At 39.3% G+C, this 18,194-nt stretch overlaps 1 protein-coding gene across 11 annotated transcripts in view; it reads right to left on the reverse strand.

Moving 5' to 3' along the window:
* FAM193A (family with sequence similarity 193 member A) overlaps nucleotides 1-18,194 on the reverse strand; it is a 47,804-nt gene that overhangs the window by 17,020 nt on the left and 12,590 nt on the right. For 4 of the 11 annotated variants that reach the window (XM_083448580.1, XM_083448581.1, XM_083448576.1 and 1 more), the window contains exons 3-10: nucleotides 17,921-17,995; nucleotides 9,865-9,977; nucleotides 9,060-9,308; nucleotides 7,881-8,031; nucleotides 7,542-7,724; nucleotides 5,104-5,358; nucleotides 2,518-2,704; nucleotides 931-1,206 (exon numbers count right to left, since the gene is read on the reverse strand). In XM_083448580.1, the coding sequence (XP_083304706.1) occupies nucleotides 931-1,206; nucleotides 2,518-2,704; nucleotides 5,104-5,358; nucleotides 7,542-7,724; nucleotides 7,881-8,031; nucleotides 9,060-9,308; nucleotides 9,865-9,977; nucleotides 17,921-17,995 (1,489 nt within the window). Of the gene's footprint in view, nucleotides 1-930; nucleotides 1,207-2,517; nucleotides 2,705-5,103; nucleotides 5,359-7,541; nucleotides 7,725-7,880; nucleotides 8,032-9,059; nucleotides 9,309-9,864; nucleotides 9,978-14,916; nucleotides 15,040-17,920; nucleotides 18,012-18,194 lie in introns of those variants that run through there. The other 7 variants (XM_083448583.1, XM_083448584.1, XM_083448579.1 and 4 more) reach the window with 4 other exon arrangements.

An 18,194-nucleotide genomic window follows, 5' to 3' on the forward strand; every position in this document is an offset into this window, starting at 1 on the left:
AGGCATTTCCCTTATCACCAACTTAATATGGAATTCACACAGAAAATAGACCAAAGACCCAGAAATTAATTACACATAAAACTTTAAAAAAACAACAACCCTGGGTGTAGATGAAAAGCACTTTCACTAGTACTCTGTTTAGAACATTGTAAAAGTTTATTTGTATGTTTGGTTATTAACTATTTCATGCACTGATATTTGAGAGCACAGTACAAGTATTGTTTTCAGATGTGATTGGGTCTCGTGTTTCCATTTGTTGTTGTAAAAGAAGACTCATATTGGCAGACATTTACTAGAAACAGGGACTTTTCAGTTGTGGGGCCAACCTTTAGCATACCCTCCCAAGAGAGGCCCACTAAAGTCAGATCTAGATGCAAAGACAAGCACCAGATCTTTCCAACAACTTCTGGGTTCAACTGAAATTGTTTCTCTTTTGTTTTAGCTCTGCTTTTATTTTGGTTTGCTCTTGTCCATTTTTTTTCCTTTGGCTATCAATTCTAGGTTTCTTGTTACCTATGTTTGCCCTCTTCTTTTTTTCCTCTGCTAGCTCTTGTGTGAGATTTAAATGTTAGAAAATAAGAACCAGTTGGATCAGTTCTAAGGCCCAAAGTCCAGCATTTTCTTCTCACAGTGGCCAAGCAGATGCTTATGGGAATTCTGTAAGCAGAACCTTACCACAACAGCACTCTCCTCGTCACAGGGGAATTGTCTCCCTTGGGAGGTGGTGGACTGTATTTCCTTTGAGGTTTTAAAGCAGAGATTGGATGGTCAAATGTCTTAGATGCTTTAGCTGAGATTCCTGCATTGCAGGTGGTTGGACTAGAAAACTCTATGATTCTATGGCTTGTAACTGCTTAAAAATGTTTATGTAAGCTGCTTTGGGAACTCTGTTGGCTAATAAGCAGTTTAACAAGTGTATTTCATATTTACCTAGTGATGATGATCTTTTAGATGAAACTTTAAACTGGTTGTTGCTTGACTGTACTGTGGTAGCAGTGCATGAAACTGAAGAGGTTGCTGAAGATGTTGCCATCACTACTTTTTTAGTGTCCATAAAAGACGCATCTTGACAATGATACAGACATTTTTTCTTTAAAATGTTTTCCCTCTTTTTGCTCTCAGTTATTACCATTCCTTCATTTCTAGATGTTACGGGAAGCACATTAGGTGTCAGCTCTGAAAGAGCTGCTGCTGCAGCAGCACTTCCTTTAAATTGAAGAAAGAGACAAACTAGTTCAGTTGTTTAGCATTATTAACATTGCATTAATGTCACCTAGATGGGTATAGGGCGACACACACACACACACACACACACACACACTTTAAATACCGCTCTAAGCCCAGCGGTCTCAGGGTGGTTCACAGAGTATGTCTGGGATGAATGAAAGCTAAAGACTTCTTATGCTATCAGCTGTAACACAGATATGTATAATCAGAAATATGTTTAGAATTGGTATTATTCTGTTTAAAACTTTAAGTAATGTAATAATTCATTGTAATCTCAAAAGCAATTTCAGGTTAATAGTTTTATACACAGAACCACTATCCAAAACCTCTTTTGGTATTTACAAACACCGTGTAAACCATCCCAAGGCAGTAATAAAATTCATTATACCATAAACCATTAAACTACAATCTATAAAGCACTAAAACATTTAAAAATATGATAGCAGAGCATTTATTGGAGGGCTGTGCTATTCTTATTAAAGAACCGTGATGCAACATATTTATATGTTAAAGAACTTTTTAAAAAATGTACATGAGGTAAGAAGCAAACTATAGCCGGAATCCCTGTCTTTGATGCTGGTTTGTTTTATTCAACACCTTCAGCCAGAAGTGCAGGTAAAACAAACGCATTAGGAATATACTGCATTTTGATGTGGAGCCTGAGTTCTTCCCCATCTCAAAAAAACAAAGAAGTTCAGGCTATAAGTACTGTTGCTTATGCAGTTAAAACAGCAGAACCCATGCACAAAAGAGAGGAATCAGGAGGCTTAGGGAAACCTTAACGTGTGCAGAACTACAAAAACATTTTAGGACAAAGAAACCCCAGCAGCCCAATGAGAACTGAGCATGCTCAGTGGCCATAGAATGATGGCTGACTGGGGAACGGGAACAGAATTGGGGTGGAATACAGGAGCTACAATACAACATTCTGCAGGTCCACTAGTTTTACTATACAAGCAGCGACAATTTCACATGGGGGTTCTGTTTCCGGCCCCTGCAAGCAGTAGCGGAGTGCACCTTGTCCTGCCCCCCCCCCATTACTTCTGGGTCAACAAGGACACACACGTCAGCAATCACACCCAAAGAGTGACTGCTGAGGCCCAAAGATTTCTGACAATACTAGTGCATTTGTAAATATCACAAATCAAATGGGTACCTGTATTTGATCCCCCTTTCCCTCCTATTGTCCCAACTGGAATCAGACAGTAAATCTAATTCAGTCAAGGGCCTTACTAGAACATCCAGAATCAAATTGCCGCTTTTCAGAGTAAAGCAGAATTATACTCTCACCAGGAAGTTCCTCTTGTAAAGAGGTGGAGGCATTCCAGTTTTTCTCATTCATGACTTCCGATTCCCAGATGCTTAAAAATTTAGAACTCTTCCAGTCTGTGGTACTTCCAAAACCATTTGGATAGATATTATCTTGGAATGGTGTATTGAGTGCTTGCTGATTGTTTCCATTATTCTGAACCAGGGCCTACAACAAGAGTACTTTCTAATTAGTCTTCTGCTTGTTTGCACCCACTCCAAAATTATTAGTCACATACAAGGGAAAATGATGCACTGAGTCATGTGGCTCTGAAAATACCATTATACAACAGCTGCATTCAGACATCATGCTATGCCACAGTTTATAATGACCAGAATGAGCCTATGCAGTCCTTGGGCTCATGAGCCTTCCCTCTAGCATGACAACAAGGTGTTTGAAAGCATTTCCTTGCTTGCTTGCTTGCTTAACTTCAGTTTCTTGTTTCATAACCTAAGGTCTTCCTCATTACCATGATTTACTGTTACATTTCAGTTCAACCTCTATATAGTCAGTAGAGCACAGGGCCATAGCTGCAGCCCACTTATAGCTATAGGATGGAAGGAAAACACAGAATGAGGTCACCTGAACTGATGAGGCTCAGCTCTGTATCTTCTTTTCATCAAATACAGATAAAGTGATGGATGTGCTGAACTGATTCTACAATGTTGGAATGTACTCTGAGGTGTTGAACAAGAGCTTCAGCTGTCATGTATAACTTTCTGTTTGGTGGCCCCAGGGATTCAAATTAGCACCTGTGGTTGATATTGAAGAAATTTAACAGCAGGATTGCGGAGCTGAAGTCCTACCAGCTGCAAAGAAGACCAAGCTAAGAAAACCTGCTAAGCAGATTCCTGGGAGATATGTAATTATGACACCAATTACCATTGGATAAGACTGCCTGTTCCAATCAAATTGGCTAGCACAGTGGTCACCAATGTGGTGCCTGCAGGACCCAGTGTGCCCACTGTACCTCTTATGGTGCCCACAGAAGGTCCAGTCCTTAAAAATCCACAATGCATGAGAGACTGTTTGCTCTTCTTACTCACTTCCTCTTTGCACCAGCTTGGCCTCTCATACATTGAACATACCCACACTTAATGGAAGGCTAATGCTGAACATTTCCCTTCCCTTCTGAAGAGAGGAGATAGAAAGCTCTTATTTCTATGGCAAATAACAGTAATGGCTGTTGTAGGTGCCTTTTTAAAAAATGGGGGCACACCCATGCTTTTTGTGGCCATGTCTCTTTTTCTGCTCTTTTAGATATGGCAGCTGTTTTGTGACTGATATCCATGGTGCTTTTGGAAATGTGAAACATGGCATGAAAATGTTAGTGACACACACATGCACCTGGGCTAGAGAGAGCAAGGAATGATCAATGATGGGATATCCCCAGAATCACAATGTTCTCACAGACAAAAGAATCACCTACTTTCCCCATCTTTCTATATGATTTTCAGTTGGCTACATGTGTGTATTGTATTGTATATGCAGGCATGAATGCATTTTTTAAAGAACATTTTGTAAGGAAAATATAATTGTAGCACTCTTAAATAGTAATGGTAACCTTAATATAAAACTAATGTTTTATTAATTTCTTAATGTTTTAGTTATTCATTCATAGCTTAATGTGTCTCTGGGATTAAAAAACTTCAAGTACCTGATTTTGGTAAAACTGACAATTTATCATCTAATGGCTGCTGTTTCCTTGGTAGTGACATTTGATAACACCAGTTCAATGACTTAGCACAGTGGTTTTCAACCAGTGTGTCGCGGCTCCTGGGGGTACCTTGAATGATGGTTGGGGATGCTGCAGGCAACACTGGCCTCTGTCTTGCACAGCTCTTTGTTGCAGCAGTCCTGGCTATAAGCTTCCCTGGAAAAAAGTGTCTCTGGGGCTGGCCAGGGGGTACTGGTTACCAGGAGCTGAGGCAGCCTTGGAGTAAGCAAGCAAGCAGGCAGGAGAGGGAGCCCACTCACCCAGTCCAACAGCCCTTTCTTTGGAGTGGACAGGCCAGGAGTGGGAGGCCAGGCAGGCAGGCACTGCACTGACCTTTCTTGTGTTTGCTGTGTGCAAGGTCTGTGAGAGTTGAGTGCTCGGTGCTGAAGGGGAACCTTTCCGCTATGCTGGCCCAGTAGTGCCCACTGTTGCCTCCCATGCTAAGGTGCCGTCCTCATGTTCAACTTTGGCCAGTCTCCGTTGGGCCACCAAGCCTGGGGGCACCTTTTCCCAGGCCCCTGTGGAGCAGTGTGAGGAGGCACCACTCTTTGGGGGGTGGCAGAGGCTCAGAGACCAGAGGCAGCAGCAGTGGCTGCCCAGAGGGAGAGCAGTCTGAAGGAAGACTCCACAAGGGAGAGTGTTTGAAAAAAGATGAGAGACTGCCAGCTCTACAGGCAAGTGATCACATAACTGGGCTCCTGAGCCCCACAGGGCTGCCACAGAATGAATGTAGTTGGTCAATGGAGCTGTGGACTCAATAAAGGTTGAAAACCTCTGAACTGGCAAATTATTTTTAACAGATGCATGAAATATCTTGGAACGCTGAAGATTGCCACTTTGACAGACTTACCTTATTTTGTGCAAAGGGGGAAGCAGTGTATAAAGAAGGATGGATTAGTGGAGGAGGTAAGTGAGGAATAGTATGAAGTGGTATTTGTCCATGGATATGAGGATAAAGATGAAGAGCAGGATGGGCAGGTTTTTCTGGCATCCTAAATTGATGCCCAGCAGGAAGACATTTCACTTCAGCGTCTGAAGAAGAGGGGCCTGAGATTTCCTGTTTACAGACATGGCACTCACAACAAGCTGGTTCTTGATCAATCTGCTATAAATGAAAGGAGGGTACAAAAGGTAAACCACACTGCAAAATTAGAGAAACATTTCATTTATTTTTTGGAAACAATTATCTTAGATGCAATCTATTGTTTTAGAAAATGACAATAATGACACCTCTCAAATATATAAAATACAATAAGCTTAACAATAACAAGCTTAAAACCACCTTAATTGTTTCTGTTATAAACTGTGTGTCAATGTATTCACGTACTGACTTGTACCAGGGTGTTTTTTTCAGTGGGAACTCACCGAAACTGTTCCGTCACCACTTTATCTAGAAACAAAGCTCTGCTTATACCTTCTAGCACTTGAAATACATCTTACTTTCAGACCCTGGCAGTCCACTTCCTTACCTGAAAATTACATTAATGCTATGGTCCAATGCTTACCCTGAAGTATCTCCCATTGAGTTCAATGGCACTCCCATTAATTTAGGATTGAAACCTAAGGCTTTACTAGTATTAAATAACATAGGCTTGGAATTCCATTCTTGAGCTTTACAGCATTAATTCTTCTAGATATCAATGACATCAGGTGGGGGGAGTAGAGGATGTTGGTGCAACTAGACAACCTTTACTTCTAAACTTCTGTCTAGTTGCTTCCCCTTACTGGGTGGGGATGCCCAAAAAAGTGTGGGATAATCAGTCTCACATAACCAACATGCTTAAGTCTAATTACTGCATGAAGAGCTTAAGACCATAAGAGTAAGCTGTTCTGCCAGGCTTAGTGAGGTCACTCCTGCTTACCTTGGGAAGAAGGGTTGTCAAGCTCTTTTTTCTCCCACTTTCTCACATTCTACCATGTGAACCCTACCAGGAAGGAGGTCTGGACTAGTTGCTCCAAGCCAAGATCACATGGCTTAAGGAGCTATCTTAGTGTTTCTATACAAATAATTTAGAAACATTTACCACTTTGGAACCTGAGTTTTACTGTCTGTCTTTTCTAAGTGCTGTATGAAAGAGCACATGAATCTGATCTTCGAAAAAATTTGTAAGTAAAGCATTTTAAACTTATAGAAGTTTAAACTTACAAATGTGCGATCTCTTTCTATGCTAAGGGAGGTAGGGAATTTTGGAAGCAACTTAGATGGGGATGTTTTAATGGTCTAACAGCCTAAATTTCCAAACTTTACAGTGCCACACATTTTGTGTTTTTAATGCTCTGCTGTAGTTCTCTTGCCAAACCTGCTTCTAGGCATCCAGGAATTCTCTTTTTATTTTACCTACTTTTTCTTTCTCAACCAACAAGAATGTGCTCTGATGAAGATCCAAAGGTCCAAAGAGGAAGGAGGAAGTGAACCTATACAGGAGGAAGTGAACCTTCCAAGTAACCGGTTGTAAGCTCTTTTAGGTTTTAAATGTTAATACAACACTTTAAACAGGCCAAGTAACAGAATGACAGCCAGTCCAGATGAAATAGTACTGATGTGATACAGTCATATCAGCACAACCCTATTATAACTCTAACACTACATGGATAATGATTGCACAAAAACTTCAAGAGGGTGTAAGAAATAGAAAGGCAAATATTAAGGGTGCATGGATTATGATTACATCAAAACCAGAGATTGGTCTGCTATAATATATGAAAAGAAATCCTTCTGCAATTACATTAGGACAGTTCAAAGGAGGAACTGGGGGAGCACTGATGTTGATATTGACAGCCAGCTGTGGAAACCCTGGAACACACCCTGTAGTGCAGTCTATGTAGATGTCCATGTCCATAGTGAAGTGGCTGGGGAACAAAGGGGATTTGGAGGGACAGCGGGGTAGAAGACAGGCTGGTCTTTCTGCTCAAAAACCAGACACCATAGGATCATATTTTATCTAGCCAGATTCCTAGTTGCAGTTCTGTCTGTTAAAAAGGAACAGGCTAAATTTCATATGTCTGACTACCACAATGATTTAAAACACTGAAAGTCTGGAGTGGGAACTGGGGTGGAGGAACCAGAAAATGAGCGATTGCTAACTTTGGGTGAAAATATCAAATTGAATTATAAATATACAGCTATGTGCAGCATTTCACTATTTTGTAATGTGATATTATTTATTAGTACTGCTGTGATTTCTCTCTTTTTTTGAACAATTTATCATTGGCTAACTAAAAAGAAATCCAGAAGAACATTGTTTCAGGGTTCATATACATTACTCTTAAGACCTAAATGTGTTTTACCTGCTGAATAGAGTATGATGACAAAGAACTGTCCGTTTTCGCTTCATCCTTCCTTCGCACATTAGTTCCAAGCATTAAATCCCCTTCTTGAGCCCTTGGTAAATTACCACCATTCTCTTCATCTGCTTCTTCAGCATCTGCTACTGATGAACTGCTACTAGTGTTACTACTCTGCTGGGGAGACTGATAAATAGTTCAGGTTTAATATGATTTTAAATTACATCTGAATTGCTTTATGATTCTACTATATGTGTCCACCACCCTGGGACCCCACAAGATGAACAGTGGTATATAAATGTAAATAATAGATGTATGAAATGTATTTCAAAATTACAGTACCTCAGCCTTTAATGCCATGTTTTTGACTCCATCAGTTAACAGTCTGTGGATCCCATTCATGTTTCTGACAGCCTCAGCATTATCGTAGTGATTAATACAATAAATATCAGGTTTTTCTGATACTGCTGAAATATCTTCATTTTCAGTATTACTGTGAAGAAAAGTGGGGTTTTTTGTACATGCTAAGTAGGTCAAGCAATAGAGAACTTTGAAAAGAAAGTAAAATGGCATTTCCATTGGTTTTGAATTTGTAATTTTCTTCTAGAAATAGGGGTTGGGTGTTTGTTATTTTAATACCATTTCACTGGAATTTGTAACAGAAATAAAAGCTCTGGATGCAAATCCAAATATAGATGACATGTAAGGCATTTCCAGATTTTTCATTTTAAAAAGATGCCATACTGCATTTTAGCCCTAAAAGCATTGATTCAAAGACATGATACATCCTAAAAGCATAATGGATAGCTTTGCTGTGGGAAAAAGGCTTAATTCTGATATCATCATTGTCACTCCCCTTGTACTTGAGTGCCAGTGAAGCAAATTTCTATGCTACGGCAGAGGACTTCCATCACAAGTGAATGGACAAGATATGCTCAAACCCCTTGTCACTATCACCTTGGTAGTCCAGTGTCTGAAGGATTGCTCTTGTATGTTCATAATGAATGGGGCTTCTCCATACTTTGCCTAAAGATCAGTATGTTTCAGCTCCCAAAAAACTAAAGTAGCTCAGGAGTAAATCTGCCATTCTGCCCGCCACTTAATTATGCCAGAAGTATAGCCTATGTTTCAAATTTCATGATTCCAGGATAGTTCCAGTTTTTGGGAACAGGCTGATCATAACGGGTCTAATTACAGGTGGGAATGAATCGGCGTACAGGGGGGAGGTTCAAAAGTATCTACATGGTGCTTAGAGAATAACTTGCACCTAAATATTAGCATGTATGTGTCAGTGCTTCTATGTTTACAGCAGGGTCTCATCTTCTTTGTCTTCTAACTTGCATTCTATGCCCTGTGCCAAGTGCTGCTCACCCTCTTCAACACCAGCACATGGAACTGCCACTGGAAAAGCAGTAAGGACTCAGCAAATCCACTGCACACAAAAATTCTTTTCACTACTGTTAGATTCTGTTCTCAAAATTTCACATTTTACTATGATCAAAAGAACAAGGCCACACTTACAAAGGTGATCCAGAGCTATTATCTGCAAGGATGAGTCTTTGTCTGTCTATCTGCTGGTCAGTAAAAGGAGAAGTGGAACTAGACCCTGAGCTTCCTGATGATATACTTCGTAAGTGCATTTGAGAGAGATAATCGGGAGCAGAATCAATTTGAAGGGGAAGCTGGTTACTATGGACATCGTCTGTAGCTGGTGAATCCATGATTCCACACATCAGAATATGCGAAAGGCTGCAGTCATCACAAGTACATCTGTTCATGAATTCAAAATAGAATATTATCAACACCAATATTTTGTTCAATTTCATTAAATTAAATATTCAGACATAAAACAACCAGTGGAAAGTTTTTCCTGTGAGAAGTTTGGACAGAGTCCAAAAGCCAGGAAGATTTGCAGTGTTTCCCACAGGCGACATGAAGCAAGGCCAGAGACACAGAGCTGCAGCACAGATATGGTGACTAGCTGTTCCAGTGCAGAGGCGAAGGCAGACCTTTGTGGAAGATGGAAGTGGTTCACCAAAGGGTTAAGACAGAGCTTTCCAAACTTTTCATGTTGGTGACACACTTTTTAGACATGAATGATTTTGCAACACAGTAATTCAGTTTTACTAGCAAACCAGAGGTTAAACTAACCCCTTTCCAGCACCGGAAGGAGTGTGGGGAGTGTTCACACAACACACCTACACACTGCAGCCAACAGTCTAACATATCACGACACAAAACTTGAAAAGCTCTCAGTTAAGATTTTATTATAAAATATATTTTACTACTATATACTATACTACTATATTAAATATTATCTACTCACCTGTGCCTGAAATTGCAATTAGGACAGTCAGAAATACTCAGTCTTGATGACAACAGATGTCTCATTGTGTCTGTGAAGTTATTTTCTCCAGGTATTGCTTTACTGCCATTTAACTAGAATTAGCAAGGATATATAAAAACTGTGAGCTATTTTCAGTAACATTTTAATTGCTGTTGACAAAAAATAATTTTAAAACCATAAATTCAAAATGAAATTAATAACCTGATAAAGCACAATCTGATAATCTACACACTCCATCAAGTAACTGTACTAATGCCTCTTTCTGAGGCTTGCAAATTACTACTCTCCTGGTCACCTGCGGCAAGTACTGTAGAAATTGTCCTCAGGTAATAAGGACTAATCAAGACTCATGTCTGCAGTTAGGTGAAATATGAGCCTGCTTTAAAAAAAATCAAAATCCATTACATATGTTCAGTTCAGCACTTAGTAAGGATTCAGTACCAATGCATAACTGAATAATACGTTCAATTTGGCATGTTTCATAAACAACGCTATATTGCAGCTGCATTTTGTAGTCAATTGTGACTCTAAAATTGTCCACTTGATTACTTGTACTAGATTATTTACATTCAGCATGTCCTGAAACTGAAATGTTTGAATTTGTTAGGCAAGCCCTTCTTTGTATTTAAAAGAAGGTTCAGCTACGGATCTCTTACTAAGAAAGAGACTGACACTTTACTTGGAACTAAGTCTGAGATCAAAGGAGCTAATTTCCAAGCATATGCTGTTGAGGTCCTAGGCACGTTTACCTGAGAGTAAGTCCCAGTAGGCACAACAGAATTTCTCCTGAGTAAATACATGATTGGGCTATATGTGTCAGTCTAAGTATGTTAGTTGTTGTTGTTTTTTGTATTTTATTGGGTGAGGGAAGGTAGGAGGAAAAGAGAATTGTTTCTCCGAAGTTAGCTCATGACAAAAATATTTTTAGGAGACCATCATTCATACTTTTTCTTAATTCTCTAATTCATGGATGGCTACAGCAAAAGGGATACTATTGAAGGAGGAGATATATAGAGTATATAAAATGATACTTCTTCAATAGAATCCCCCATATCTATCTATATCTGTATCTCCATTCCACACATGTATGGGCAAAGAGGTTATTAAAAAAAGTTGTGGCCCACTAACTATTGTGGACATGTTTAAAAGGCTGCTCTCATATTAAACAAACACTAAATAAAACTCAATATTGTAGCTGTATATAGGTTGTTTTTAGTTAAACTGTACAGAGGCCAAAGCTCTGAAATTCTTAATTCGTATCAATCCAAGCTTTTTTCACTACATGAAGCAGAGAAGAGATACAGTAGTGGCCAAAATTGTGGAAACCTTTTGGAAAACGTGCATTACATTCTTTTTCCTTTGATATATAATTTTATGGCATTACTAAAAAAAAAAAGGAAAAAAAAAAAGGAGTGCTATGAGCCATCATTGCCAAAATAAGATGACACCTGATTGGCTCTCTAAACGCTCCTTTTTCTGGTTATTTGGCTATAACTTTTGATAGAGTACAGATAATTAAACAGACTTTGTTGCATTACATTCTTCATTAAATTATCTTTCCATTGATATATACTTTTATGGTACTACTCCCCCCCAAAAAAGGTCGCGTTATGAGCCATCAAACCTCGGAAATACACTTTCTCCAAAAGGTTTCCACAATTTTGGCCACTAGTGTACGTACCGAAAATGGGTGTCACCCTTTTCTGCTAATGCCATTTAGGAATCAATAGTCTCTGATAATCCACTGTTCTACATGTCTGCCAGACAACATACAGTGTGATCACACAGTATCAGAAATGCAGAGTTTGAGCCAACAGTTTTGCAAGTCAAGCATTGATCCCTGACTCCATCAGGGCTGCCGGTCAGAGGAATCAACTGCAAACAGTTCAATTCAGGATATTATCACAACAGCTGTGACCTTCTTAGTTTTGGAAATCAGGTGCTAAGAAATTCAGTCCTGTGCTTGCTGTCCATCATGAAGTTGTCATATCTGCTCAATACCTTTTTTTTAGAAGTGGACCAATCTAATCATAAGATTGTACAGCTGGAAGGGACTATGAGGGCAATCTAATCAGTCTCAAGAGCAGCATCTTGTGCTCGTGTAAACAATGATCTAATCATGACAATATCATCTGCCATGCCCCTGATAAAGCAGAATGTTTCTAGAGCCACATGTAACATTAAATACAACACAAGCTTTGTAGCCCTCTAGTGCCCATGTGAGGTGATGCCAGAATCCTTCTACTTAAAGATACCCGGACTTCTGGTTTCCTGCTGCGGGAAATGGCTGCCTCCCACATGAATGGACCCAAGCTGTGCCAGTAATTCAGGGCTGATATGAGGGTAATTAGCCGTGGCAGATTCTCCAAGGTGAGGGAGGAATGTCTCACAGACCCACAAATTGTCCGTGATCTGTTGGCTTGCATCAAGGTGCAAGCGACAGGGACGCTGGGTCTAAGAGCACGGTATGGCTGGCACTCTCCAGAGCCACTCCTGCATGCAGGAGACACCTGTTTTCTAAAATAAGAAGATTTGGACAAAAAACAGGCATGTTCCAGATGGAGGAGATTAAAGGAAAAAACTGTCAAATTATGCAGTCGTTGAATGCAGAACTTTGGACTTTAAATGGACTCTCATCTTGAAACGTGGACTAAGGAGGTGAGCAACCGCTCTTTCCGTACTTGTTATATACATCACGATTTGGTGAAGCTCATCCAGAAAGAATTTAATTACTTGAACGAAACACAAGAGGTGAAAATTTTAATTGAATGCATGATGCACAGCCGTCAACGGAGAACTCTAATTGGAATTAGAGCTGGCAAAATAAGATCAGATATGGCGACTCAGGCTGAAGATGGAAAGAAAATGGCGATCATTATTGCACAGTTACAAAAAAAGGGGGGGGGGAATTCTAATGGAAAAGAGCTCCTTTGAACTTGGGGTGTACTTCATTCTAAAATACATCTGCTTGTATGGATTATTTTTATACATGGTTGTGGACAGAAATTGTGGACAGAAGGATGGAGAGCGCTGGATCCCTGCCAGCTCTTCTAGGGCCCGGAGGAGCTGGGGGGGAGGAGGGAGGTCCTTTTATTCTTGGAGGAATTTAAATAATTCTCACATAATATACAGCTGGGAAGCATGCCCTACAATACAGCATTATATACAGTGGTGCCTCGGGTTACAGACCCTTTAGGTTACAGGCGCTTCAGGTTACAGACTCCGCTAACCCAGAAATAGTACCTCGGGTTAAGAACTTTACTTCAGGATGAGAACAGAAATCGCGCGGTGGCGGCGCAGCAGCAGTGGGAGGCCCCATTAGCTAAAGTGGTACCTCAGGCTAAGAACAGTTTCAGGTTAAGAACGGACCTCCAGAACGAATTAAGTTCTTAACCCAAGGTACCACTGTACAGACGTATACGGACACCAGCTCATTAAGAGAGAACTTGTTGACTTGCCATTTATAAACTCTATTTTTGGAACAAAGCCTGGTGCCTTTAATGAGAACTTGACGAACAAAGGAGAGATAAGAGGACTGAACACCAAAATAATTGGACAGAGAATAAGATGAATAAAAAATGCCTCCTGTGTGTTAACAATACAAAAACTTTGCTACAGAAGATGTGAACCACAGGAACAATGACTAATTAGACTGAGAATAAGGACGATTATCTCTAGACATCTGGAACATGGGAAGTCCCCCCCCCCAAAAAAAATTAATAATTGAAATATATAAATGGTGGTATTGTTATTATTGTAATTTGGATTGATTTGAAAGATTGTTACTGAAAATAAATTTAAAAAATTAGCATAAAAAGATGCCAAAGAGGGTCTGGTAAAAACAACCAATTACAGGACTAGATTAAAATAATGATAGAAGCTTAAAATCTGAGAGTTCAGAATCACTTTTAGAGTCCAGGGTTTAGCTTCCTCAAGAACAGAACAACCCATATGTTTTGTCCACCTATGACACCTATTTTCCCAACTACAGCAGCAGATGGGCTTTTGTAAATGAAACATACTTTTACTGTGAAGCAACAAGGCAGGCATCTACTACCCAGTCACTGAGTTCAATAGCACTTACTTCATATTAAGTGTCCCTAGGGTATAAGTATACCATTATACATTATAACACAAATGGCTGGAAGTTTGGTTCCTTTGTGAAGAAATGTGTTGTAATACATAAAATATGAACGCCAATGTAATTATTTAAAAGTTGCCTTCACTCTAAAATATATTCTGTTTGTCAGAAGGTATATGGTGGAAACCAACTGATGAGGTAATTTAACATAAAAATATGAAGTCTGACAATATTTTATGTGGGTATCCTCAATGATATGTCATTTCACATAAGCAGCCTTTTGTTCATCTTCAAGAACATGACTGAAAACTGTTCTGAGCATTGGCAACAAAACTGGGTTCAAGCTCCAAACAAACTTTCAATCCCAACTAGGCAGATAGGTCTTACGTTCCCAGCTTGCCAGGGACAAAATGAGCCAAAAATATTTTAAACGTCTTTTAAAATGAACTAATTGGTTTCATTTTTCTGCTTCTAGAAAGCTTTTAGGCTGCATTTTACCATTTTTATTGTTGAATTTTAATTGTATTGCATTTTAATGTTGTGGTTTATTCTTTGTTCAAATATCCAGCCACAAAAGGCTTACTGAATCACTGTGAGTAAAGAAAACCTCTCAGACAGAAACAATTACAAATTAAAGGTACACTACAGGTGGGTGTGATCAGACCTATAAAAGTCATGTGGCTTTGCGACTGCAAAATGCACCCATGCATTTTGATATACATGTAATTTTCATCCACCTTACAGAATTTCATATCCAAATAGCTTTGCAGAATTATCTTGAAGAATATAGAAGATCCATGCAATCATGGAAACTAGAATACAGGCTGCAGGAGCACTGAAATAATTTATTCCAAATATGTATTTCAGCTGATGCAAACATTGGCACCAAATCCTGTCAGCTTGAAATCTTGCATTTCAGAAAGTTACTCACAGAGCAGAGACCCCCATACCTGATATGGTTTTCAGAGAACTGGCAGCTTTTCTTGATGCATTGAGTACACTCAATGTACTGAGTGAACACTCTTCAGTACCACATGAAATTCTTGTCAGGTATGAAGAGTTCTGCAAGGCAACTGAAGAAGGTGTTCAGTTGAAGACAAAGCGAGGTACTGGATGGTTTACAAAAAATTCTTACATTTCTTTCAAGAAGCAAAAAAGAGGCTTTGACCTACTACTGTCCACTGAGGTTTTCTGTCCTTTGTATTCATAACTCTGCAAGCTGGTTGGTGTAATTCCACAGCAACTTTCTGAAAATGCAGGAATTTCATTCAGGAATCAAAACTGAATTCCACATGTATTCCTTTACAATCTGAAGATCATGGAAGTTAAGCAGTTTAGCTGAGCCCTGGTGTTTTGACTAGAAGTCTATGTTCTTGCAGTAAGCAGGCTAAAGCATTTACATTCATTTCAATAACAGAATGGTGGGCTCAAGTCATTACATCAGAACGTGCCTACTTTTGTACCTGTTTCACCAGCTTGGTTTTGTTTGGGTGTGTTGTTGTTGTTTTACAAAGGAGAGCTTTCAACCTCATCAAAGAGCATCAAAGAACATGAGGACAAATGTCTGATTGCACAAAGCGCATGCAATTCCTTTTGTGATAGTAAAACAAAAAACACCCCATTATTATGAATTCTGGAAAGGACGCTAGGATGACAACCAGGGTTCTCTCCCTGAATGCTAAAGAAAATCGCTGAGCAGTAGATGCTGATATATTTAAGAAACCTGCTTGTAAGTGATGTTTCCATTTGCTTTAGGATGTGAGAAGACAAAGAAAAAAGATTTTTAACAGAAAATCCCTGGAGATCTAATTGGGAGAATCCTTTACAGTACATTTGAAAGAAAAAAAGGGAGCAAAGGCCTGTGCACTCAGATTCACCAGTTCCCTTATCAGTTGCTCTGTGCCCTATTATTAATTTGATGGACAAATATGATAAATCCATACTGTTAAGGCACTTAGAAAGGTTTGTGACAAGTGAGTCCTGTGGTTTTGTGAAAATGGAATGTTTTTTCTTCATCTCTTTGGAGATCTGCATGTTTGGGCAACTTTCTCTCCATGTTTTGTGAAAAATACAGTATAACATCTTAATGAATGGATGCCATACTCCCATAACTATTTCATCACTTATTGAGATTTTGGATCAAGAGAAAAGATTTAACATTGAAGAGTAAGGATTACAGTTCAATATTTCTGATGCAGCTTATCACAGACCAGATCACTTCTGAAAGCACTACAAAACAATAACTTCAATCAATCACTGCTTTCTTATGTGGTTAAAGGACTGAATAAAGAATGGCACTACCTGGCACCAAGGAGGTCTATAATATGATGGTGATTTGACACACAAATGACAGTTGGGGTGGTTAATGAGCAAGAGATACAGATTATAGACTGGGGTGGTAGTAAGCCGTTCTGAGAGGATATTCATCTCCACAGGTGATGAATGCCCAATCCTAAGCAAGTCTACTCAGAAGCAAGTCCTACTCTGCTCAAATGAAGCCTTTTTCTAGAAATGTACGCTGAGGACTGCAATCTATGAGGAGACTGAAACCGATTCAGTTATGGAAGAAATAAGATGGAAAATACAAGAGGAAAAACAAAAAGTAGCATTACAAGAGGATGATCAAAAAGGGCTACAACAGCAAATGGGGAAAAAGACTCACTGGACCACAACGTGCATTTCTCATTTTTGTTTGTTAAGAAAACAATGCTTGCCAAACTATTATCTTTAAATGAATTACTTCAGTATCCTAAGCAAAAAATTAATTTAATTTGAGGCTAGTAATTATGGATTCAGATTCAATAGAAATGTGAGGAGTATCATTAGGAATTTTGCTTATTGGGAGAACCCACCCGAGTGCTCTCTGTTGTCAAGTTACAAGTCAGATAACCATTCTGAAGTTTTTGTCAGAGGATACAGCTCATTTAAGTGAATCTGTTACTGGACAGTGGTACCTTGGGTTACGGACGCTTCAGGTTACAGACTCCACTAACCCAGAAATAGTACCTCAGGTTAAGAACTTTGTTTCATGATGAGAACAGAAATCGTGCAGCAGGGCACAGCGGCAGCGGGAGGCCCCACTAGCTAAAGTGGTGTCTCAGGTTAAGAACAGTTTCAGGTTAAGAACGGACCTCCGGAACGAATTAAGTTCTTAACCCAAGGTATCACTGTACTGGAAATTGAGACAATTCTGAATCTTAAGAAAAGTAAGTCTTCAGGCTCCAATGGCTTGCCAGCCCTATGTGCTGAATACTGTAATGTATTTGCAGATATTTGAGTAGAAACACATAAGCAGTTAACAAAATCTTAACCAAAGTAACAGAACCTCAAACATATGGAAGGAGCTTAGTATTGACCTATTTAATTCATTATAAAGCGTATTACAGCGGTACCTCGGGTTACATACGCTTCAGGTTACATACGCTTCAGGTTACATACGCTTCAGGTTACAGACTCCGCTAACCCAGAAATAGTACCTCGGGTTAAGAACTTTGCTTCAGGATGAGAACAGAAATCATGCTCCGGCGGCACGGCAGCAGTGGGAGGCCCCATTAGCTAAAGTGGTGCTTCAGGTTAAGAACAGTTTCAGGTTAAGAATGGGCCTCCGGAACGAATTAAGTACTTAACCCAAGGTACCACTGTAATAGGTTAATGGGAATCTGTGCATTTTCAGTTTATTTAAAATAATGCAAATACAAATTAAGGAGGACAGTTATGCTCTAAGTACCCTTTCAGTGGTGGCTGTTTGAAGAGTACACATACAATATGTAGACTTGAAGAAAAATTAATATTGCTGAAAAGCACAGAAAGGCTCTTCCAATTCTTTATATACAATTATGGCAGCAATCCTATTCACATTTTACTAGAAGCAAGATTCACCAAACACAGTGAAATTTACTTCTGAGTAAACATGCATTGAATTGAGCTGTGTTAGATGGAAGTATATACTTTTACCTGTTCTATGAAATGCCTCTTCCTAAAAGCTTCCCAGTCCTCTTTCAGAAAGGGTTCTTTTGTTCTCACTGTCACCTGGAACAAAATTAGGCTAAGTTCACTGATTAACACTGCTTGATTTCTACTTTACCCAACTCAGAACATACATGCTTATATCCCGATTATTGAATAATATAGCAGCTTAAAGCCATAAGATTTGTATCAACAAAAGTTATGGTACGTAGATGCAGAAAAAATGCAGGTGATCTATTGAATTACATTGAATTGAGCTGGT

This window comes from Podarcis tiliguerta (assembly GCF_965153285.1).
Source record: "Podarcis tiliguerta genome assembly, chromosome: 7".
Taxonomy (NCBI): domain Eukaryota; kingdom Metazoa; phylum Chordata; class Lepidosauria; order Squamata; family Lacertidae; genus Podarcis; species Podarcis tiliguerta.